This window comes from Henckelia pumila, chromosome 4 (genome assembly GCF_033568475.1).
Source record: "Henckelia pumila isolate YLH828 chromosome 4, ASM3356847v2, whole genome shotgun sequence".
NCBI classification, from domain to species: Eukaryota; Viridiplantae; Streptophyta; class Magnoliopsida; order Lamiales; family Gesneriaceae; genus Henckelia; species Henckelia pumila.
In genome coordinates, this window is record NC_133123.1 from 58,758,341 (window position 1) to 58,784,163 (window position 25,823).

General features: G+C 37.9%; 1 protein-coding gene across 1 annotated transcript; it reads left to right on the forward strand.

Moving 5' to 3' along the window:
• Positions 1–17,817: 17,817 nt before the first annotated feature.
• Positions 17,818–20,493, forward strand: LOC140865021 (amidophosphoribosyltransferase, chloroplastic-like). The gene is made up of 2 exons (XM_073269503.1): positions 17,818–19,567; positions 19,903–20,493. Exons 1-2 carry the CDS (start codon positions 17,860–17,862, stop codon positions 19,908–19,910), a joined length of 1,716 nt encoding a protein of 571 aa, XP_073125604.1. The 5' UTR covers positions 17,818–17,859; the 3' UTR covers positions 19,911–20,493.
• The last annotated feature ends 5,330 nt before the right edge of the window (positions 20,494–25,823 follow it).

Genomic DNA, 25,823 nt, shown 5'->3' on the forward strand with positions numbered 1-25,823 from the left:
GGTTTTGAGATTTGTTGGGTTTGTCTTGTTGTTGTGGTTTTAGCATTGAATTGAGTTGATATCAGTATTGAACTGCTGTCTGCATTGCCGGTTTGTTCAGTTTATAGCCGTTATGCCGTCGGTTTGAGTTTTGAGGGTTTCGAACCGTTTTTGAGTTGTTGAACTTGGCTTGTAAGTTGGTCTTTGTTGTTGATCAATCTCTTGTATCTGAACAGATTCGTTTGGAGTTGTCAAGCCCTGAGTTAGCAGCTGATTGATCGTTTCAGAGTTGGACGAAGATCGGTAATGAGATTTACCTTGATCCGTAGTTGTTGTTTAGATTGTATAGTTGTTGATACAATCTTTTGTTGTAGCTTTCCTGGAGTTGGAATTACTGCATTGAAAGGTAAAAGCAGTCATCGTAGCGGGATAGCATACTCGGGACTGTTGGTTCTCGAGTTTCCCTTTTTAAATCACATATTGCATTGATACTTGTTCTAGCACGTGGAACTTGTAATTGTTGATCGATTGAGTTTTGTTATGTGGGTTATGTTTATGTTTCTGTTATGCATTCATCTTGAGCCTACCTTGATTTCAGCGGGCAGAACCGCCCTTTTTGTTAGACGTTTGGGAACTATGATTGAGTGGCCTAGGTCGTAGTATTTCGCCTAGTGCTAGCATACTCATTATGGTTGCTCAAAGTCTAGAGGAGTGGGATACGTGGCACCACCTCGATTGGGAGAGTCGGTGAGTCGTTACGTGATCTCATCCTCGGGATCCCAAAAGCAGAGCAACACCCCCGTGTTTATCAGAATCGATATCCTGGTTTTAAAGACATGCATATCATTAACTTCGACTTGAATATGTGGTTTGATAGCATGTTGTATATTCATTACTTGATATGTTGCTTTTACTGGGATTATCATTCTCACCGGTTATCCGGCTGTTGCTTTGTTTTGTATGTGTACTTGGCAACAGGTGGGGCAGGAACAAGTCAGAAGAGGCATGGTTAGCTTCGAGGGCAAGTAGTAGAAGTGAGACTCGGTTTAGAAGTCGAATTAGCATGTTTATCTAGTTTAAGATTGAAGCATGTTAGAACTCGAACTTGATATGTTTGTTATTCGAATTAGTTTGTATTCGGATTGTAATCTGAAATCGAAGTATGTTGTTGTTGTATCGATTTAGACTTCTGGTTGTTTTAGGCCTTCTGAAAGCATGACTTGTTATGGCATGTTTCCCTACACCCTGTTATTGTAATTGTATTTGAAGGCATGTCGGACCAAGCGCGGAATCCTTTTTCTTTTTCTGCAGCCTGAGCATTTCTGCCCAGGCCTACCGCGCGCGGGCGAGGCGTTCCTCGCGCGTGCGCGAGGCCTCCGTTGGGCCTCTGAATGGTTTGCCCGCGCGCGCGCGAGCTTGGTACCTCGCGCGGGCGCGAGCCTTTGGTTGGTCTCGGGATCGTTTGCCCGCGCGCGCGCGAGCTTGGTTTCTCGCGCGGGCGCGGGCGTTTTTAAAAAAAAAAAAAAAAAAAAATTTTGAATTGTTTTACTCTTGGATTCTTGTTCGCTTACTTGTTGTTTAATCCGAGATTAGTGGTTTAGAATCGAGGTCTCACATCTTCCTCCGGCTTTATCTGGAATACATGATGTCTTTCATGTATCGATGCTTCAAAAATATCTTGCTGATGAATCTCATGTACTTCAATCTGATGAGGCTGAACTCGACGAGACTTTGAGTTATTTCGAAAAGCCAATTCAGATTCTTGATCGTAATGAGAAGCAACTTCGAACGAAGATTATTCTGCTTGTGAAAGTTCATTAGAGTCGTCATGGTATTGAAGAAGCAACTTGGGAGACAGAATCAGATATGAGGCAACGATTTCCAGAGATGTTTCAATGATGTGAGTCTCCTTTAGTCTTTCTGTTCTTCCTATTATATGATCTGTTGATACTACTTGAGATTTCGAGGACGAAATCGTGTCTTAGTGGGGGAGAATTGTAATGCCCAAAATTATTTAATTTTGATCCGAGAATATTTAATTTGGGAATATTTGGAGTTTTGATTTAAATTCTAATATTCTTAAATTATTTAGGATTGAAATTGAATGAAATAATAAATTTAGGACTGAATGGCAATTATTGATAACTTGAGGGGCCAAAGTGTAAAATCCTTATTTTGAGCTGGACACTTGTTATTCCTAAGCTTATTCACGTGTGATTCATCAACTTCTATCAGAAAATCAGAAGAAGAAAACGAGAGTGCAAGAGCAAAGAAACCAAGTTCATTCTTCATCTTCAAATTGAGATATATTGAGCTCCGGATATCCGATTTTGATTCCGAAAGATGTTCTGGAATCCTTGCAACGAGACCTTCGACTTGATGTAAGTTTTATCTTAGTTCATTAGGGTTTGGGAATTCGAAATTGACTGACATCAGATTTGTGTATGGAATGGTGTTGATGAGCTTCTATACCTTGTTTTATTGAAGTTGGGTTGAGGAATGATTGTTGTATAATGTTCTTATGATTTCCCAGCTATTATTCAATGTATATGCTTGCTGATATGTTGAGGATTATGCTGTTTTGAATCCTATACAGTTGATGTGAATGTTAGATTGATTATAGTTGCGTTCGGGATTGCCGAGTTATACCGATATGCCGTCGAACTTAAGATTTGAAGTGATTTGCTATTGTTTCTGAAAGAGTGGGTGCCCGGTGAGCCAACTTGTGGCTAAGGGCTTTGATGACTCTTTGTATAAACAATCTTTTGTTTAATATAATTTACACTTTTATTAATGGCAATGACTTTATCTTTCTTAATATTGTTATATTGTGATATACTATTGTTGTTTTGATAAAGACCTTGAATATACTATAGTGTATGTAAGATGTGGTAGTACATGGGGATGACTATCATGAAACACATCTTATAGTCACTGTATATTCTAAACAGTTCCTAGTCGATTGAGCCGTCCGTTAATAAGGATAAGGATCGCTCGAGATTGAGACTAGCATTTGCGATGCCGAGTACCACGTTTCATTGGTATGGAACATAGAGATGTTCAAAGCATGCAAATGGATATTCATACGATGAATGATCGAACTACCCTATCCGGACTTTCCAAGTGGTTATCACTTATCGAGTGGATAAAGTCCGCGGTTTTGTTTGTACACCATTAGTCCTTACTACTTGAAACATCATTGAGACTCTATATGCTAGTACTGTGCTTTGACTCGTTTACCGACTCTATTGGGGTCATCAGGTGTCGGGATTGGGTACAGTTACAACACATATAGGAGTCGATGCTTTGTTGTCAAGGATTCACCACATACTTGCGAGTGTGGATATCCTATGTAATCTGAGGAGATATTAGTGTGACGAATCTCTGGCCAGAGTACATGATGTGTTTTAAGAAATGGTTTCTTAGTAGCACATGCGATGTCACTATTTGATCTTCAAGATGCATTGCATAGTTATCGAATCTCGAACGACTCTCGATTTACCAATGGTTGTTGATTCGGTCGGGATATTTGGATGAAGGGACCGTACTGTACGCTAACCAAAATCTATTGGTTCTTGTAGGCACTATCAGTGATACCTAGGGAATCATGGGGCAATGTTGCTAGGCGCTCTTACCATGATTCGATGGGCAAGTCGGAAATTGTTGTTCCGAGTCACAAGGAGTTGTGAGCCCACGGCTAGCTGTATCCCTGAACCATTGAGGGTCACACAGAGTAATGGATTTTTAATCCCCGTTGAGATAGTTAAATTTAAAGAGTTAAATTTAATGAACAAAGAAGTGGGAATTCTTATTTAAGAGTAGAGGAGTAAGATTTTCTAAAATGACATAGAGATGGACATTTTTGGAAATCACTGAATTCGGATTCAGAAAATTTATCTTTTCTCTAAAAGATGCAGAAATGGTTTCTGTGAACATTGGTGAAATTGGTTTATCAATCTGAGTCATGATGAATTTTATATTAATTTCTGAACATGCGGGCTTTGCTTGTCAGGCTTGAACTTATGACTAATGGGCCCTAAGCTGTTAGCAGCCCACATTATAAATAAGTTATTGCAGTACAGAAATTACATAACAGAGGCTCACAATTTTCGAAAACCCTAGTTTTTCTCTCTAAAAGTGGCCGCCCCCCTCCCCTCTACTCGGGAAAATCCAGCCTGTGAATTTTGAATTGCAGTCTGGTTTAACGGATCAAATTCGTTAATTCTCTTCGTAGAAACTTCTGATAGATTTTCTAGTGCAATCTATCAGAGGGATTAAATCTCTGTTCGTGGACCTGATTGAAGAACAGTTCGTCCATCAGTTCCTGGGAGATACAACAAGAGCAGAGTAATCTGTTGGTGTCCATAATCTCGATTCGAGATTGGAGGTAAAAATTTATAATTGTTATTTAATTTTTACACACACAATTTAATCGTAAAGTTTTGATACCCATTATGGAATCGTTCCATATAAAATTTTTAAACTTCCGCTGCGCCGGATATCAATTCTGATTGATCTGATCGCCGTTCTCCAACAGTGGTATCAGAGACAGGTTGCTCAGATCAAGCGATTAAATTAATCGATTGTACAAAAATTTTTAAGCCTCGGTTTTTGAAACAAAATAAATATTTTTTTAAAAATAAAATTTTTTGGGCAAAAACACGGGCAGTGAGGGTCGCTGCCCCGGACAGCGCAGGGCGGCGCACGGCGCTGCCCAGGGCAGCGATCGTCGCTGCCCTAGGGGCAGCGACGGGCTGCCCGGCCCGAGCCCCTTTGGGGCGCGGGCAGCCCGGGAGCGTCCCGGGCGGCCCGCGAAAATTAATTTTTAATTTTAAAATTAAAATTTTAATATGTTAAAATTCTATTTTTGGTCCGATCGAAAATTGTTTTTGATTGGTCCACAAGGCGTCGGATCGAATTGTTCGAGTCCGAAAATTTTAAAATTGATTTTTGGATAAATTTGAATTTTTGGAAAATTTATAGATTTTATCCGTTAAATCAGATTTTATGAAATTAATTATTTTTGGTACAATTGATGATAAGATATGATCTTATGGAAATATTGAGTAAAATATGATTTTATGTATAAAATTGGATTTTATATGTAAAATATGATTTTATTTGATAAAAAGATAAAATATGATTTTATATGTAAAATAAGATTTTATATATGGAATATGATTTTATCCTTTTAATTTAAATTGCCATTGCATGTTATCCAATAAATTAATTTTGAATTAAATATTATTGGATAAGGATGATCGATTGCCATGACCAATTTTGTAGGTGTATGTTAGGAATTTACATTTGTTTTTATTGTTGTTGGATTTATTAATGGGCCTGGTTTATGGCCCAATATGAATTGTCATATGTAATAAAAGTGGGTCTGGTTTATGGCCCGTTCCCACCCCTTGAAATGTATCCCCTACTTGTCATGGTTATTTATTGTAAATACATTAGACTTAGTGGGAGATGAAGATTTGAAGACGGAGGTGGGCCCAGCAGACAATAAAGACAGAAGAAATGTAAATTGGAAGCTCAATGTAATAGGATTGCATTGCATACCTGCATATTACCTAGGATTGGACATAGACTCGTGATTGGCAACCACGGGTCGATTAGAAATGGAATCGATCATCCTATATAATATATGATATTATAGTTGTATGCATGTTTTAGACAAAATTGTATGAATCTCGCAAGCATACAAATTTTATAAATGATGAGAAAAATTTTCAAAATTAAAATCCCTCATTTTAAATATGATTTAAAATTGATATCAAGATAAATAAAGGAAATTTAAAATTGTTTAAATGTTCCTACCTTCCATCAACGATCAATGTATGAGATGCTACCCGCGGATACTGTCTGGCTCATATTATTGGGGGGGCCCGTTCGTCGGAAAGCTGTACATTGGATCGACACATGTTGTAAGTTGGGTGGAACTCCCATGGGATCGGCTCATATTATTGGGGGATCCACATGGCGACCGTCCATCACAACTTAATATTGATGGGTCATCTTGACATGTCACAATAAACGGCGTCATATTATTGGGCCCTTATTGGACATGAGGTAAAAACGTGGAGGTTGTTTTGGAAGCAATTGGGCTCTACCTTTTGAAAATTATGGTTGGCTGATATTATTCGGGACCATAGTTTGTCAATTGAACTCCATGTTCCCACTAAGAAAAACAGTTTCCCGTTTTCACTAGAGGGTAGTGATAGTGGGAGTGAGATTCATAAAATAAAATTTGCCTATTTTATGTCTTAGTAAATTAATTAAACAATCACTGATAATTATCTGTTTCTTTTCAGTATTTCATAAAGATGAATCAGCGCAATCCACTATTCTCTATCCTCGAACAAAATAAACTGACTGGCGCAAACTATACGGAATGGTTCCGTAAGTTGAAGATTGTCTTGACTTCGGAGAAGATGCTCTACGTGTTAGAAAAATCTCCTCCGAAGGAAGCACCAGCTGATGTAAGTCCGAAAGAGTTGGCCAAACTTGATACATGGTGGGACCATGATATCAAGGCCAAATGCTATATGCAAGCCTCGATGTCTGATGAACTCCAGAGGCGATTTGAGGACACCGTGAATGCTGCTGGCATTCACGTACAACTCAAGGAACTTTTTGGGGCTCAATCGAGAGCTGAAAGGTTCGCTACTGTAAAAGAGCTAATGACGTGTCGCATGCGTGAAGGGACTTCGGTCCGTGATCATGGGGTAAGAGTGATTTGGCTCATACAGAAGTTGGTAAAGCTTGATTTGGTGTTGGAGCATGAACTCAATGTGGACTTATTACTTCTCTCTCTTCCTTCTTCGTTTGACGGATTTGTGGTAAATTTCAATATGAACAAGATAGAGGTCTCCCTTGAAGAGATGGTCAATATGCTTGTAACATATGAATCCACTTTAAAGAAGGATAAATCGGCTTTCTTGGTGGGCTCCTCTTCTTCTGCTAAGAAGGGGCCAAGTACAAAGGGTAAGAAACGTTCTGCCCCACCCAAGAAAACCGAACCCGAGAAGAAGTACAAGACAAAGGCTTTAAACATGGAAAAGTCCAAGGATGTTTGACATTACTGCAAGAAGCCCGGTCATTGGAAACGTAACTGCAAGGAATATCTAGAGCAGTTGCGAACTGCGAAGGGTATGTTCTATATTGAAATAAATGTTTCACTTAATACTACTTCTTGGGTATTGGATACCGGATGTGGATCTCACATTTGCAATGATTTGCAGGTGATGACAAGAAGTCGCAAGCTTAGAATGGGTGAGACCCAGCTGAGGCTCGGAAATGGTTCTAGAGTTGAAGCTAAAGCTGTGGGAGATGTTTATTTAATTTTGCAGAACGATTTTAAGTTACTTTTGAGAGATGTTTTATTTGTTCCAGATTTGATTAAAAACATTATTTCTGTTTCTATGCTTGATAGAGATGGTTATTCTTGCAATTTTGTGAATGGGATTTGCAATATTTACAAGAATGAATGTTTGATTGGAAATGGACAACTTGAAAATGATCTACATAACTTAAAATTAAAAGACGTTCCAATAAATTATGTTGATAAACCGGTAACAACAAACAAAAGGAAAATCGATAGTCAAAACCCGGCAAACCTTTGGCATGCTAGGCTAGGTCATATTTCCTCAAGGAGGATGAACAAGCTAGTGGGAGAGGGCATGTTTGATATGTCTGATATTAACTCTCTACCTACTTGTGAGTCCTGCCTGAAAGGAAAAATGACTAAATCTCCTTTTAAGGGAAAACCTGAGCGTAGTCAAAATCTGTTGGATTTGATCCATACAGACGTTTGTGGTCCATTTAGAATTGGTACTCAATTTGGCCACACCTACTTCATTACCTTTACTGATGATTATTCAAGGTATGAGTATTTATATTTAATGAAATATAAGTCTGAAGCATTTGAAAGGTTCAAAGAATTCAAGGCTGAAGTAGAAAACAAGCTAGGTAAAAGTATTAAAGCACTTCGATCGGATCGAGGTGGAGAATACTTAAGTACCGAGTTTTTGGACTATCTGAAAGAGAATGGGATTCTCTCTCAGTGGACTCCTCCTATGACACCTCAGCTAAATGGTGTATCGGAGCGTCGTAATCGAACTTTGTTGGACATGGTTCGATCCATGATGAGCTTCACTGAGCTTCCACTTTCGTTTTGGGGCTATGCGCTTGAAACGGCGGTATTGTTGTTGAACAACGTCCACACCAAAGCAGTGGACAAAACACCGTACGAGTTATGGAATGGCAAAGCTCCTAAGTATTCGTACTTGAGGATTTGGGGATGTCCTGCTTACGTGAAGCAGACAGTGGGAGATAAGTTGAATAGTCGATCCACCTTATGTTATTTTGTAGGGTATCCGAAGAATTCAATCGGATATTATTTCTATCATCCTGCTGAAACAAAGGTGTTTGTTTTAAGGAATGCCACCTTCTTGGAGAAGGAGTTCTTATTGGATAAGAAAGGCGAGATGATGAAACTCGAAGAAATTCGAGAAGAACCCAAAATACAAAATAATGATCCTACACCTCAGGAACCATTGATGAACACGCCTATACCTAGAAGATCCGAGAGGACTTCTAGACCTCCTATTCGATATGGTCTTCTTCTTGAAGGGGATCAAGATGAACCCGACGTTGGATGTGATCCAAGAAACTTCAAGGAAGCAATTTTTGATGCGGATTCAAATTTATGGCTTGAAGCTATGCAGTCGGAAATAGATTCGATGCATACAAACCAAGTTTGGTCTTTAGTAGATCCTCCCGATGGAATTGTTCCAATAGGGTGTAAATGGATCTACAAGAGAAAGCTTGGGCCTGATGGTAAGGTATTGACCTACAAGGCGCGATTGGTGGCGAAAGGTTATACTCAAAGACAAGGAGTTGACTATGATGAAACCTTTTCACCAGTTGCAATGTTCAAGTCCATAAGAATCCTTATTGCCATAGCTGCTTGGTATGACTATGAGATATGGCAAATGGATGTGAAGACTGCTTTTCTTAATGGAAACATTAAGGAAAAGATCTATATGACGCAGCCTGAGGGATACACATCCATGGGAAGCGAGCATAAGGTATGCAAGCTTCAGAGATCGATCTATGGTCTCAAACAAGCATCAAGAAGTTGGAACCAGAAATTTGATGAAACAATAAAGGATTTTGGTTTCATCAAGAACCCGGAGGAACCGTGCGTGTACAAAAAAGTAGTTAAGGATGCTGTGACATTCTTAGTACTTTATGTTGATGACATCCTACTCATTGGGAATGATGTAGGGATGTTGCAGTCAACAAAGATATGGTTATCAGGTAGATTCTCGATGAAGGATTTGGGTGAGGAATCCTATATTCTAGGGATACAGATCTATAGAGATAGATCTAAGAGAATGATAGGACTCACTCAATCAACTTACATCGAAACCATATTGAAAAGGTTTTCAATGGATATGTTCAAGAGAGGACATCTACCCATGTGTCATGGAGTTTCTCTATCCAAGTCTATGTGTACCAAGACTGATGAAGAGATAGAGAAAATGACACATGTACCATATGCGTCAGCCATAGGTAGTATCATGTATGAGATGATATCTACCAGACCGGATGTAGCATTTGCTCTGAGTGTCACGAGCAGATATCAAGCTAATCCCGGTCAAATGCATTGGAAAGTCGTGAAGGACATTCTTAAGTACTTACGAAGGACTAAGAATATGTTCATGGTATATGGAGGAAGAGAACTAAAATTGGAAGGCTATACCGACTCTAGCTTCCAAAGTGACGTGGATGACTCGAAGTCAACCTCTGGATTTGTGTTCATGCTCAATGGCGGTGCTGTCTCTTGGAAGAGTTCCAAGCAGGACACCACAGCGGATTCCACCACTGAGGCAGAATACATTGCGGCATCAGCTGCTGCTAAAGAGGCCGTTTGGATGAGGAATTTCGTCCAAGAGTTGGGCGTTATTCCGGAAGTTGTTGGTCCAGTCCCGGTGTACTGTGACAACACGGGTGACGTTGCTCAGGCAAAGGAACCAAGGTCTCATCAAAGATCCAAACACGTACTGAGGAAATACCACATCATCCGGAAGATTGTGGAAAGAGGAGACATCACTGTCGAGAGAGTGGCCTCTGCAGACAATATCGCTGATCCACTTACTAAGCCCTTGCCAGGACCATTATTTGACAAACATCGCGAAGCAATGGGTCTACGTAGTATGACTAGTTGGCTTTAGGGCAAGTGGGAGATTGAAAGAGTGGGTGCCCGGTGAGCCAACTTGTGGCTAAGGGCTTTGATGACTCTTTGTATAAATAATCTTTTGTTTAATATAATTTACACTTTTATTAATGGCAATGACTTTATCTTTCTTCATATTGTTATATTGTGATATACTATTGTTGTTTTGATAAAGACCTTGAATATACTATAGTGTATGTAAGATGTGGTAGTACATGGGGATGACTATCATGAAACACATCTTATAGTCACTGTATATTCTAAACAGTTCCTAGTCGATTGAGCCGTCTGTTAATAAGGATAAGGATCGCTCGAGATTGAGACTAGCATTTGCGATGCCGAGTACCACGTTTCATTGGTATGGAACATAGAGATGTTCAAAGCATGCAAATGGATATTCATACGATGAATGATCGAACTACCCTATCCGGACTTTCCAAGTGGTTATCACTTATCGAGTGGATAAAGTCCGCGGTTTTTGTTGTACACCATTAGTCCTTACTACTTGAAACATCATTGAGACTCTATATGCTAGTACTGTGCTTTGACTCGTTTACCGACTCTATTGGGGTCATCAGGTGTCGGGATTGGGTAAAGTTACAACACATATAGGAGTCGATGCTTTGTTGTCAAGGATTCACCACATACTTGCGAGTGTGGATATCCTATGCAATCTGAGGAGATATTAGTGTGACGAATCTCTGGCCAGAGTACATGATGTGTTTTAAGAAATGGTTTCTTAGTAGCACATGCGATGTCACTATTTGATCTTCAAGATGCATTGCATAGTTATCGAATCTCGAACGACTCTCGATTTACCAATGGTTGTTGATTCGATCGGGATATTTGGATGAAGGGACCGTACTGTACGCTAACCAAAATCTATTGGTTCATGTAGGCACTATCAGTGATACCTAGGGAATCATGGGGCAATGTTGCTAGGCGCTCTTACCATGATTCGATGGGCAAGTCGGAAATTGTTGTTCCGAGTCACAAGGAGTTGTGAGCCCACGGCTAGCTGTATCCCTGAACCATTGAGGGTCACACAGAGTAATGGATTTTTAATCCCCGTTGAGATAGTTAAATTTAAAGAGTTAAATTTAATGAACAAAGAAGTGAGACTTCTTATTTAAGAGTTGAGGAGTAAGATTTCCTAAAATGACATAGGGATGGGCATTTTTGGAAATCACTGAACTCGGATTCAGAAAATTTATCTTGACTCTAAAAGATGCAAAAATGGTTTCTGTGAACATTGGTGAAATTTGTTTATCAATCTGAGTCACGATGAATTTTATATTAATTTCTGAACATGCGGGCTTTGCATTGGTGAAATTGGTTTATCAATCTGAGTCACGATGAATTTTATATTAATTTCTGAACATGCGGGCTTTGCTTGTCAGGCTTGAACTTATGACTAATGGGCCCTAAGATGTTAGCAGCCCACATTATAAATAAGTTATTGCAGTACTGAAATTACATAACAGAGGCTCACAATTTTCGAAAACCCTAGTTTTTCTCTCTAAAAGTGGCCGCCCCCCTCCCCTCTACTCGGGAAAATCCAGCCTGTAAATTTTGAATTGCAGTCTGGTTTAACGGATCAAATTCGTTAATTCTCTTCGTAGAAACTTCTGATAGATTTTCTAGTGCAATCTATAAGAGGGATTAAATCTCTGTTCGTGGACCTGATTGAAGAACAGTTCGTCCATCAGTTCCTGAGAGATACAACAAGAGCAGAGTAATCTGTTGGTTTCCATAAGCTCGATTCGAGATTGGAGGTAAAAATTTATAATTGTTATTTAATTTTTACACACACAATTTAATCGTAAAGTTTTGATACCAATTATGGAATCGTTCCATATAAAATTTTTAAACTTCCGCTGCACCGGGTATCAATTCTGATTGATCTGATCGCCGTTCTCCAACAGTTTCTTGGACTAAGATGTTGTTGGGTTATTAGCTGATGATTCCTTGGTTGTATGCTCTGTTTTCAGTATATAAACAGGACACATCGAGCTTGAGAACATCGCCTCCAAAACCGATAGAAGAAAGAACGAGGTTGGCAGCGTTTTGCCTTGAAGTTTGGGTTGAAAATTGAGCAGATTTTGAGATAGGTTTGGTGGTTGTCTTGTACAGATTTTGACAAGTTTGAAGACATCATACACATCACATTTGAAAGGTAAAAGTGGACTACTACTATTAAAAGTGGACTACTACTTGTGCTGTCAATGATAGTGTTGAGTCCAAATACGTGAACATGTTATAGCTATTTGTACCAAGACATATTGGCTATGAGTTTGATGTTTTAATATTGTATACAAGACTTGTGATAATGTAAATAAGTTCTTAGAATTGGACTTGTTGTTGTATACACTATTCCATGTTGTTATGTGAGCCTATTTGGAGTTGATTTTAAGGATTTATTATGATTCAATTTTATCCACTTTATCATGTGAGAATGCATGTTGGCTTATGACATTTGAATAGGTTTTGTATGAGTTGATATTGGATGAAAAATTCATGAAGAAACTCGTTTTTGACAGCAAAAGTTCTTCTGTTCTTTTTCTGGAAATTGCTCTCGCTCGATCGGTGAATTATCACGGATCGAGCGAGGCCATTATTGCAGGGACAGAAAACTCGAAGATTGTGGCTCGCTCGATCGGTGAATTGTTGCAGATTGAGCGAGGCCACATTTTGTTCAACCCGAGAGTTTGAGCTGTAGGCTCGCTCGATCGGTAGCTTTTCACCGATCGAGCAAGGTGCTCAATTCTTTAAAAAAAAAAAAAAATTTACTTTGTTTAGTCTTTGATTCCTTGACTATTAATTATGATTGTTTGATTAAATGAGAGATTAGAACTCGGGTCATCACAATTTTTGTAGGACAATTTAGATGCTAATGATCCCAGTGACAATGTCAATAGATAATATATCTTTTGTATCATGCAACTCATAATCAAATAGAAATGAAATAAAAACCTTTTATACAACTGCTTGAAGTAATAATCTTATAGTGATTTCTCTGTTCCTTCAGGTAAAACCAACTCCAGGTATAGGAGATCTTTGAAACCAGAATCTCTGGCTGCATCTTATATAACACAAAGGAACTCCCAAAACTCAGTTTAACAAAAAGAAAATACACTGCTTTGAATTATTTCGATCACATATCCTCGTAAAAAGTTTACAGTAAACAAAGTCAAGACGATGAACAAAATTACAATTTTGGACAGTCTCAATGATGCGGTAGGACAATTAGAACAATAGAACATACATGTAGTCTTCCTCTTCACGCATCCTCGGTTTGTTTCAAAGATGATGAGCCATCAACCTCGATCCCACCACTTCGTCTCTGATAAATCTATAAGCTGCAAACATGAAAACAAGCAAGATATAAAGATTTCTAGATCATGAAAATCAAAATGACAGAGATCATGGATAGCATAAGATGAATTACACAGAATAGAAGTCCACGTTCATGTCGAAGACTCTTAGATAAAGCATATATCATTACAAGAAGCATTCATTCTGGACAATTACACCAGAAAATATGCGAAGAGCAACTAGTGCGAAATCAAATTTTTGCAGCTGAAATAAGCACTCGATAAATATCTTCTCAATGTCTTATCATGAGGTGAACATTTCTAGCTACCAGGAATGGACACAACCTAAGGTTCGGCACAGTCATTCACAGGAACTAGGCGATTGCGTCTTATTTGTTTGAATAATCACTGGAGTAAACACTCAGATCCAGCTAAAAAAAGATCAAACACTTTAGACTTCCAAGTTCGAATGACAACCTAAAAACAATGAAAATATGACAATTAATTTGCCAACAAAAAACAGAACAAAAGGCGAAATACAATCAGCCCAAGAACCGACACACACACACATTGACACACACAATAAATAGAGCGAAGAAAACTTACGACGATCAATGGAGTTAGGAAAATCGGGTCTTCGAAATGGACACACGCTTGGATTTTGGGGAGTAATATCTACGGCAGCTAACTAGTTCAAGATTCCGGAATCATTCTTGGATCGATTAGGGCACGCCGGCAGGAGCAATAGAGATCTACGGAAGCTAACTGAAGATCTACGCAAAGGGAGAAGCATGATCGATCGATCGATTAGGAGCTAGGGCACGCCGACAGGAGCGATAGAGATTTTCCGAGAAGCTATCTCTTTCTTCTTTGCGATAAAAGTTGAAAATGTTAGGAAATTTTATTTTAAGGGAAAACATTACACAACGGATTATGAATATGTTTTAATTATGGTTGTCTTTTTTAAAATAAAAAACCAATACACAACGGTTTTAAAAATTCGTTGTCTATTGGTCCAAAAAACCACACACAACGACAACGGTTTAAAATATCCGTTGCCTTTTTTTTAAAAAAAAAAAAAAAAAAAGCGCTCATAAACAACAGTTAATAAAAACCGTTGCCATAGAACACCAATTACCATAGTTTTTGTAAAACTGTTGTCTTAAATTTAAAAAACAAACATCCACCACGATTTTAATACAAACTGTTGTCAAAAGCCAAAAGTCAACAATATTTGTATAAATTCGTTGTCTTTTTAGTATGATTAATTAGCATATTTGTTGTAGTGTTCACTTGATAAAGCTAAGGGAGTAGAAAATAATTAGATTCTTGGCTAAGAAAAATTTACAATTAAGAAATCAATAGGAATTAATCTTGATGGATAGTCAAATGAAGTTGAACCTCTAGAATTTATTTCTCATTGATTTTTTGTTTTGCAAACTCATCGTTGATTAAATTTATTTGCTGAAATTGTTAGTTAATTAAATCCAAACTATCATAGTAGCTCTAAATATGATTGAAATTTTATTAGTTATAAATATTTAATATAATATCATTTGATTTTTTCTCTATGGAATCGACATGGACTTAATTCTTATATTAAAACTTAACACCGTATGCTTGCGAGAAAAAATCACGCAACAATAGTGTAATGAATAAAACTAATTGTAATTATTTTAAAAATTTAGTCAATTGTTTAATTTATGAAACATAAGATCAATTAATTAAATGGTATGGCTTTCACTTCATGGTAATTATTTTAATATAAAATTCTTTAAATTTTTTGATTTGTTAATTAAATATTTGTGACCGGATTTTTTTCTTAAATATTATTTTTATTAAATACACACAATTTTTAATTTTTTGATTATGATATCCTTAAATGTTCTTATATTTAGTGAATTAACTAATTGACACAATTAAGGAACCAATTTATTGGGAAAAATAAATAAATAAATTGTTTGAATCCGGGACATTCTGTCTCGGATTAAGCAAGAGCTCTGTCATGGTGGCCGAACCATGGCAGAACCCCTGCTAAATCGGGGATAGAGTGTCCCGGACTGCAGTAGTTTCATGAACTTTTAAAAATTGGTATACATACATATATATATATATATATAATTTTATATTAATTAATTTTTTTTTTAAAAAAAGCCAAACTCCGATCAATCAAAGTACTAGTCATTCAATTATGTCATCCCACAAATTCTTGCGTGATTGTGGGCCAAATTGTTGCTAATGAAATGAGCTTGAGGGTTAGTTCGATGCTATCCCAAGGTAGTGCCCTGGGGATAGCGTGGCGGATTATGACTGATCAAAATTAGTGGGCCCCACATGAGACTCACTAATTTTGACCAATCATGCAATTACACGTCACCCGCAAAGTACTACCTTGCGGATGACATAAACAAAACCACATGAACAAAACCGAGCTTGAGGATATATCTTCTTACGTCCATGTGTTCCTCAGCCAATTCACATGGCCCCAAAGGACTGACAACTCTTTATCATGGCAAAAAGGAGAAGTGCGCTAATGGGATTCCACAAGATTCCTCGTCTTTATGTGCATAACACCAATTGTACTTTTTGAATATATCCCAACCAATGGTTGTATGATGGAATGTAAAGTGAAATCTTTGTGTTTTTCGTGAGTCACGTACTTGGAGAAAAGCCAAGTCCCCGTTGGTGCACAGAAATAACAAAGGTTTGTGTTTTTTTTTCAATTTTTTGTATATTCTCAAATTGAATAGTTTTAATGTGAGACAATAGCCTAGATTCATATTTGTAAAAACAAGACGACAGGTAATATTTTTTTAATTGGTCAGATCAAATAAGACATATATGATTATATGTGATAAAATTAAGGGTGAAATCGAGTAGGGACCCGTCTCGTAACTCATCTACCCAATTCCCGTCCGGATGAGAATCGAAAAGTTATTTTTTCTCTCGATCTCGTATCCGATACTTGTTGAGACCAGAATATTCGGGATCCCGTCGGGTAGGGGAAGAATATCCCGTTAATTTTTTTATGTTCAAAATTTTTTCCAAAATATTTTTTATTTTTTTTAAAAAAAAATACTATTTAGAATTTTATTTCTCTAAAGAAAAAAAATGTTCAATTAGAAACATATAATATTGAAATATTAAAGATAATATATCAAGATTTTTTCAGAAAATTAAAAAAATTTGTTACTATTTTTTTTTTTAAAAAAACTATCTAAAAACTTATAAGAACCATATTTTCAACTAGAAACATATTAGTGTATACCAAGATCATTATATATGTTTATTATTAAATTTGATGATTATAAAACTCAAAATATTGTACGCAAGAACTAAAATCAAGCAAATTATTCACGAAATATTTTCATGTACAACCTAAATTAACAGCAAATTTTGTGATTAAATTATGAAAATCTTGTATTTTCACATTTTTGTCAAAAAAGAAATCAAATGTGCACCAAATAATTATTATTGATAAAATGTTCGGGTACAAATTACATTCAAAATACGTGTTAACTATTAAATTATGTAAAATAGATGATGGACAATTTTCATTTCTTATTATATATTTTTTATAATTAAATAATTATAAATATGAATTAATCAAATTATTAATAATTGTTTTAAAAAATATATATATATAAATAAAAATATTATTTCGCGATTCTAATTTTCAATCATTTCAACAATACATAATTATGTGAAATAAGTCAACAATTAATCTTTGTATGTATGAGATGAAACCCAATAAACATATAACCCAATATGTTAATAAAATTTATTTAAAAAATTATTTCGGGTCTGGTCGAGAATCCCTTCTGGAAAGATGATTTATTTCCGATCCCTCTTCCCGATATTAATTGGGACAGAAAAATTCCCAACAATTTGGGTCGCGAAAACGTTGGGTCGGGATTTTTTCGGGACAAAAATGAGATGAGATTCGGAAAAAGTCGGGATTTTGATAAATTTTTCCAGCACTAGATAAAATTAACCTGTAAGAATGTGTTACAAGAGTTGTTTTATTTTTTATTTGCAAAAGAACGAAAGAGTGGAATCTAACATTATTTTTCGCGAATTAACAAATATACAAACCAACGGAATTACAACTTACAAGTATGATCTCATCTGTTACCATAGTTTTATATGTCTCATCAACTGAAAAAGTAGAATATTTCAAAAAGAGTAGGTAGGGTCCACCAACTGGCTCTGGGTTCCTTTCATACAATATAAAAGTTCGTTCGTAAACCTAGACCGCCACTTTTGGCTATTCAAAGCCCACGTAGTTACTTCCTCTGCTCCTTCGGCCATTCACTTCATATGGCTATGTCCGCCGCGACCGCGGCCGCGGCCACCAACTCCACCGCTATCGGCAAATCCTACGCGTACCCTAATTCCTCCGCTACCCGCCTTATCCCCATCACCTTGGCCAGCCTCCCGAAAAACCTTCGGAAACCCAACCATATGACGCTCGCTAAAAATCCCATCTCGGATTTTTTCTCAACCGAGCCAAAAGACCAAAACCCACGTGCCGATCAGTATATTCTTGACGACGATGATGATGATAAGATGCGCGAAGAGTGTGGCGTGGTTGGAATTTACGGCGACCCGGAATCCTCCCGCCTCTGTTACCTGGCGCTCCATGCTCTGCAGCACCGCGGGCAGGAGGGAGCAGGGATTGTGTCCGTGAAAGACGGCGTTTTTCAGTCTGTTACGGGGGTTGGACTCGTATCTGAAGTGTTTAACCAGTCCAAGTTGGATAAATTACCGGGAGAAAACGCCATTGGCCACGTCAGGTATTCCACGGCTGGGTCTTCTATGCTTAAGAATGTTCAGCCTTTTGTTGCTGGTTATAAATTTGGGTCTGTTGGGGTTGCTCACAATGGAAATCTTGTTAATTACCATGAGCTGAGAGCTGAACTTGAAGACAATGGATCCATTTTTAATACGACTTCTGACACTGAAGTGGTTTTGCATTTGATCGCAATATCAAAGGCAAGACCGTTCCTTTTGAGGATCATAGAGGCATGTGACAGGATCCAAGGAGCTTATTCGATGGTCTTCTTGACCGAGGATAAGTTAGTGGCTATTCGTGATCCCCGTGGATTTCGCCCCCTGGTTATGGGCAGGAGGAGTAATGGAGCAGTTGTTTTTGCATCCGAAACTTGTGCTTTGGATTTAATTGAAGCTACATATGAGAGAGAAGTTGATCCTGGTGAAGTTATCGTGGTAGATAAAGAAGGGGTGAGTTCTCTCTGCTTGAATTCTCATTCTGAACCAAAATCGTGTATTTTCGAACACATTTACTTTTCACTGCCGAGCTCGGTGGTTTTCGGGAGATCGGTATATGAATCGCGGAGAGCTTTTGGTCATATTTTGGCTACAGAGGCACCAGTGGATTGTGATGTGGTGATCCCAGTGCCCGACTCTGGTGTGGTGGCTGCACTAGGTTATGCTGAAAGATCAGGGGTTCCATATCAGCATGGGTTGATAAGATCACATTATGTTGGCAGAACCTTTATTGAGCCATCACAGAGGATTCGGGACTTTGGCGTGAAGCTCAAATTATCGACTGTTAAAGCGGTGTTGGAGGGTAAAAGGGTTGTAGTAGTGGATGATTCAATTGTGAGGGGAACCACTTCATCGAAGATCGTTAGGTTGATAAGAGAGGCAGGGGCAAAAGAGGTTCACATGAGGATTGCGAGTCCTCCTATCATCAGTTCTTGTTATTATGGAGTGGATACACCTAGTGCAGAGGAGCTGATATCAAATAGGATGAGTGTAGAGGAGATTCGGCGGTACATAGGCGCGGATTCTCTTGCATTCTTGCCGCTTGGTAGCTTGAAGAAGCTATTGGGGAAAGACTCTCCAAACTTCTGTTATGCTTGTTTTTCGGGCAAGTATCCTGTTCAACCGAGGAGTAAGGTGAAAAGGGTTGGTGATTTTCTTGATGATGGATTGAACGGAAGTATCCAATGTATTGATAAAGGTTGGCTTCCAGTGACTAAAATTGAGAAGGCGGTGGCTGGTAGGTGAAATGAATCTGAAGTTGAAAGAGGAGACTAGTATTGAATGTCATTCTTTTCTTTTCTGTGGATTATACTTTTTTTTTGTTGCTTTACACTGATTTCTCATACGAAAAATTTGATTATTCTTGTTATGTGTAAGTATTCAGCTTATTAAAAGATTACTTGAACGATGAGCCATTTAGGTGGTTATTATTATTTACCTACCATTGATTCCAGATGTATGTTGTGTGTTCCTGTAACTCATAGGCCTAGTTTTGTACCAGGAAAAGTTAAAAAAGAAAAAGAAAATCCCAGTATTCATATATTTCATACAGCATTTGAATGTTGTTTGCAGATAAATGAAATGACCATCAAAGTTCTGTTTTCGATTCGTTTCTGCTGATGCAATGGGGGAATTGAATTCCTGCTAACGACTGTTGCAATTGGTGCATGGCGAGTTTAGTTTCCAGCTGCTGTTTGTGGCTCGCCTGAACTTGAAGCATCTGGGTGCCATCTCCATTTGAATTATCAATTGAAACTTTCTTTGATCTCAAGGCTTCTTCATGTAGATCCGTCACAAGAAACCCCCTGAATCGATAGCCGAACTTAAGTTCAGTTACTCATAAACAACTGTCGTAAGATTTATTTCGAAATCATACAGTTTGCAGAATAAAAACCAAAACAGGTCAGTTACTAGGTTGCTTCATATTTCGCCAGCATTTCCCCGTTGGAAAGCGACTGTGTAAAAATGAAACTGTCCGTGCGTTCGGGATCCAACGATGCTACATCTGCATGTTCCTTGTTCGCGTATTTCAACATTCAAGTCGAAATCATCGTTCCCATTCTCATATCTCAAAGGGAACCCGCGTAGATCAAATTGGGCGGATGAGAGTTGCAGGGCATGTGAACAACTCGTTCCCATAGAAGTGTCCACCAATAAATTTCAAAGTGTCGTTTCTTGGGACCCATATTTCCTTTTACTCGCAATTTCTTCAAGACAGTTTTACAACGAATCGTGCCTTCAAATAAACAAAGCAAGCAAGAAACTTGAGAATGTAATCGTATAAATAACAAAATTTGCTGTGTTTTCAATTGTTTTAATGCTATACAGCGGTTGTGTAATGTAACAACATTTAAAACGTGAAATAGTATGGGAGCAAATGTCTCCCAATATTTAGGTAAGAAAATGCACACGGTTTGATTAATGTTATCTTTTAAATTGAAGAGGTTATTTTAAGGAGAAATTGAAGAGATTCAAAACTTTTTTAAATTGAAGAGATTTTTTTAATCAAAGTGCAATTGAAATATTTTTATTATTTGAAAAATAACGTGTAATTGTAAGTGTACATCAAAACTTTTGGTAATTGCACGATTCAATCCGAGATGTATTTGTTGGAAATTAAGGTTTGGTGTTTTGCGAAGAAAGCGCTAAACTGATTTTACACGAAAATCGCTAAACTGATGTTATGAAGAAAAGAACTAAACTGATATCATGAAGTACCAAATTGATGTCGCAAAGAAAGGTACCAAACTGATGTCGTGAAGATAAGTTCTAAAACTAATATGCTAAAAGCACTAGACTGATATTACGAAAGAAGGAAGAGTGGTAGTAAATTGATAACCAAGCACTACGCTAAACTGATGAAACACCAAATATAATTGGAAGTGCCCAGGAAGTAAACTGATCGATCAAATGCCTTACATATTACATTAGTCTACCATCGCGACTTGACATGGATAATTAGTTCTTCCGTAATCTGACACCACTGCAACATAACATCGCAATCTCAGAGAATGTTGGGTGAAGAGAATGTCGGTAAATGAACAAGGAAACAGGAATAATTCAAAGATTATATGATACAATTCAAAATTATGATCGTTGGAATTTGAGCCTGTAAATAGGCGTATTGATCAGTCGAGGAACAACTTTTGTGTTGGAAAACGTGTTCAGATCAATTAAGAATTGATACCCGGTGCAGCGGAAGTTTAAAATTTTTTTATTTTTTCGATATGGAACAATTCCATATCATGAGTATCAAAACTTTACGATTAAATTATGTTGCAAGTAAAATAATAATAATCACAATTAATAATATTTTACCTCTTCAAGCAACGGCTTGATTATGGACACAAACAGAATTTAATCTGCTCTTCTTGTATATCCCGGGAACCGATGGCTTCACGATCAATCTCCGGAATAAGGTCCACGAACAGAAAACAGAAACCCTCTGATTGATTGCACTAGAAATCAATCAGATGTTTATCGAAGAGAATAAACAGATTTGATCTGTTAATTCGGAATGTAATTTTTCACAAAAATCACAGATCGAATTTTCTCTAAAGGTACAGAGGAATTTTCAAAAATTCCCCTTTAAAATATATGTGTGATTTCGAAAATTGCAAGAATTAATTGTGTCAATTTTCGAACACTACACATGTATTTATAGATAATTTCTAGACTAGATTAAGTTATAATTGTATTAGGACTCTAACTCCTTAGGGCCCACAATCCATAACTTAAGCCCAACAAGCCAAGCCCGTTGTTATAGAAATTAATATAAAATTCATCATGACTCCGATTGATAAACCGATTTCACCAATGTGTACAGAAACCATTTCTGCACCTTTTAAAGTCAAGATAATTTTTCTGAATCCGAATTCAGTGATTTCCAAAAATGCTCATCCCTATGTCATTTTAGGAAATTCCACTCCCTTTTAGTTAAGAAGTCCAACTTCTCTTTCATTAAATTTAACTCTTTAAATTTAACTATCTCAATGGGGTTTAGTAATCCATTACTTGTGTGATCCTCAATGGTTCAGGGATACAGCTAGCCGTGGGCTCACAACTCCTTGTGACTCGGAACAACAATTTCCAACTTTCCCAACGAATCATGGTAAGAGCGTCTAGCAACATCGCCTCATGATTCCCTAGGTATCACTGATAGTGCCTGCAAGAACCAGTAGATTTTGGTTAGCGTACAGTATGGTCCCTTCATTCAAATATCCCGATCGAATCAACAACCATTGGTGCATCGAGAGTCGTTCGAGATTTGATAACTATGCATTACATCTTGAAGATCAAATAGTGACATCGCATGTGTTACTAGGAAAACCGAATAACCTAAAACACATCATGTACTCTGGCCAGAGATTCGTCACACTAATATCTCCTCAGATCGCATAGGATATCCACACTCGCAAGTATGTGGTGAATCCTTGACAACAAAGCATCGACTCCTATATGTGTCATAACTGTACCCAATCCCGACACCTGATGACCCCAATAGAGTCGGTAAACGAGTCAAAGTACAGTACTAGCATATAGTGTCTCAATGATGTTTCAAGTAGTAAGGACTAATGGTGTACAACCAAAACCGCGGTCTTTATCCACTCGATAAGTGATAACCACTTGGAAAGTCCGAATAGGGTAGTTCGATCATTCATCATATGAATATCCATTTGCATGATTTGAACATCTCCATGTCCATTACCAATGAAACATGGTACTTGGCATCACAAATGCTAGTCTCAATCTCGAGCGATCCTTATCCTTATTAGCGGACGACTCAATTGACTAGGAACTGTTTAGAATATACAGTGACTATAAGATGTGTTTCATAATAGTGATCTCTCTTTATTCACTATCTCATCTTACTTACACTATAGTATATTCAAGGTCTTTATAAAAACAACAATAGTATATCACAATATAACAATATGAAGAAAGACAAAGATAATGCCATTAATGAATGTAAATTATATTAAACAAAGATTATTTATACATAGAGTCACAAAAGCCCTTAGCCACAAGTTGGCTAACCGGACACCCACTCTTTCAATTTCCCACTTGCCTTAAAGCCAACTAGTCACACTACGTAATCCCATTGCTTCGCGATGTTTGTCAAACAATGGTCCTGGCAAGGGCCTAGTAAGTGGATCAGCGATATTGTCTGTAGAGGCCACTCTCTCGACAGTGATGTCTCCTCTTTCCACAATCTCCCGGATGATGTGGTATTTCCTCAGTACGTGTTTGGATCTTTGATGAGACCTTGGTTCCTTTGCCTGAGCAACGGCACCAGTGTTGTCGCAGTACACCGGAACTGGACCAATAGCTTCAGGAATTACGCCTAACTCTTGGACGAAATTCCTCATCCAAACGGCCTCTTTAGCAGCAGCTGATGCTGCAATGTATTCTGCCTCAGTGGTGGAATCCGCTGTGGTGTCTTGTTTGGAACTCTTCCAAGAGACAGCACCGCCATTGAGCATGAATACAAATCCAAAGGTTGACTTCGAGTCATCCACGTCGCTTTGGAAGCTAGAGTGGGTATAGCCTTCCAATTTCAATTCTCTTCCTTCATAAACCATGAACATATTCTTAGTCCTTCTCAAGTACTTAAGAATATCCTTCACGGCTTTCCAATGCATTTGACCGGGGTTGGCCTGATATCTGCTCGTGACACTCAGAGCAAAGGCTACATCCGGTCTGGTAGATATCATCCCATACATAATACTACCTATGCCTAACGCATATGGTATGTGTGTCATTTTCTCTATATTTTCGTCAGTCTTGGGACACATAGACTTGGATAGAGAAACTCCATGACACATAGGTAGATGTCCTCTTTTGGGCTCATCCATAGAAAACCTTTTCAATATGGTGTCGATGTAGGTTGCTTGAGTAAGTCCTATCATTCTCTTAGATCTATCTCTATAGATCTGTATCCCTAGAATATAGGATGCCTCACCCAAATCCTTCATCGAGAATCTACCTGATAACCATATCTTTGTTGACTGCAACATCCCTACGTCATTCCCAATTAGTAGGATGTCATCAACATAAAGCACTAAAAACGTCACCGCATCCTTAACTACTTTCTTGTACACGCACGGTTCCTCCGGGTTTTTGATGAAACCAAAGTTTTTTTATCGTTTCATCAAATTTCTGGTTCCAACTTCTTGATGCTTGTTTGAGACCATAAATTGATCTCTGAAGCTTGCTACCTTATGCTCGCTTCCCATGGATGTGAATCCCTCGGGCTGCATCATATAGATTTCTTCCTTAATGTTTCCATTAAGAAATGCAATCTTCACATCCATTTTCCATATCTCATAGTCATACCATGCTGCTATGGCAATAAGGATTCTTATGGACTTGAACATTGCGACTGGTGAAAAGGTTTCATCATAGTCAACTCCTTGTCTTTGAGTATAACCTTTTGCTACCAATCGTGCCTTGTAGGTAAGTACCTTACCATCAGGCCCAAGTTTTCTCTTGTAGATCCATTTACACCCTATTAGAACAATTCCATCGGGAGGATCTACTAAAGACCAAACTTGGTTTGTATGCATCGAGTCTATTTCCGACTGCATAGCTTCAAGCCATAAATTAGAATCCGCATCAGAAATTGCTTCCTTGAAATTTCTTGGATCACATCCAATGTCGGGTTCACTTTGATCCCCTTCAAGAAGAAGACCATATCGAATAGGAGATCTAGAAGACCTCTCGGATCTCCTAGATATAGGCGTGTCAATCAATGGTTCCTGAGGTGTAGGATCATTATTTTGTATCTCGGGTTCTTCTCGAATTTCTTCGAGTTCCATCATCTTGCCTTTCTTATCTAATAAGAACTCCTTCTCCATGAAGGTGGCATTCCTTGAAACAAACAATTTTGTTTCAGTAGGATGATAGAAATAATATCCGATTGAATTCTTTGGATATCTTACAAAATAACATAAGGTGGATCGACTATCCAACTTATCTCCCACTGTCTGTTTCACGCAAGCAGGACATCCCCAAATCCTTAAGTACGAATACTTAGGAGCTTTGCCATTCAATAACTCTTATGGAGTTTTATCTACTGCTTTAGTGTGGACATTATTCAACAACAATACCGCCGTTTCAAGCGCATAGCCCCAAAACGAAGGTGGGAGCTTAGTGAAGCTCATCATAGATCGAACCATGTCCAACAAAGTTCGATTGCGACGCTTCGAGACACCATTCAGCTGAGTTGTCATAGGAGGAGTCCACTGAGAGAGAATCCCATTCTCTTTTAGATAGTTCAAAAACTCGGTACTTAAGTATTCTCCACCTCAATCCGATCGAAGTGCTTTAATACTTCTACCTTGTTTGTTTTCTACTTCAGCCTTGAATTCTTTGAATTTTTCAAATGATTCAGACTTATATTTCATTAAATATAAATACCCATACCTCGAATAATCATCAGTAAAGGTAATGAAGTAGGTGTGACCAAATTTAGTACCAATACTAAATGGTCC

What these genes read in the sequence shown, in the direction of transcription:
- LOC140865021 (XM_073269503.1), top strand. Translation starts at nt 17,860, where the DNA reads ATGGCTATGTCCGCCGCGACCGCGGCCGCGGCCACCAACTCCACCGCT.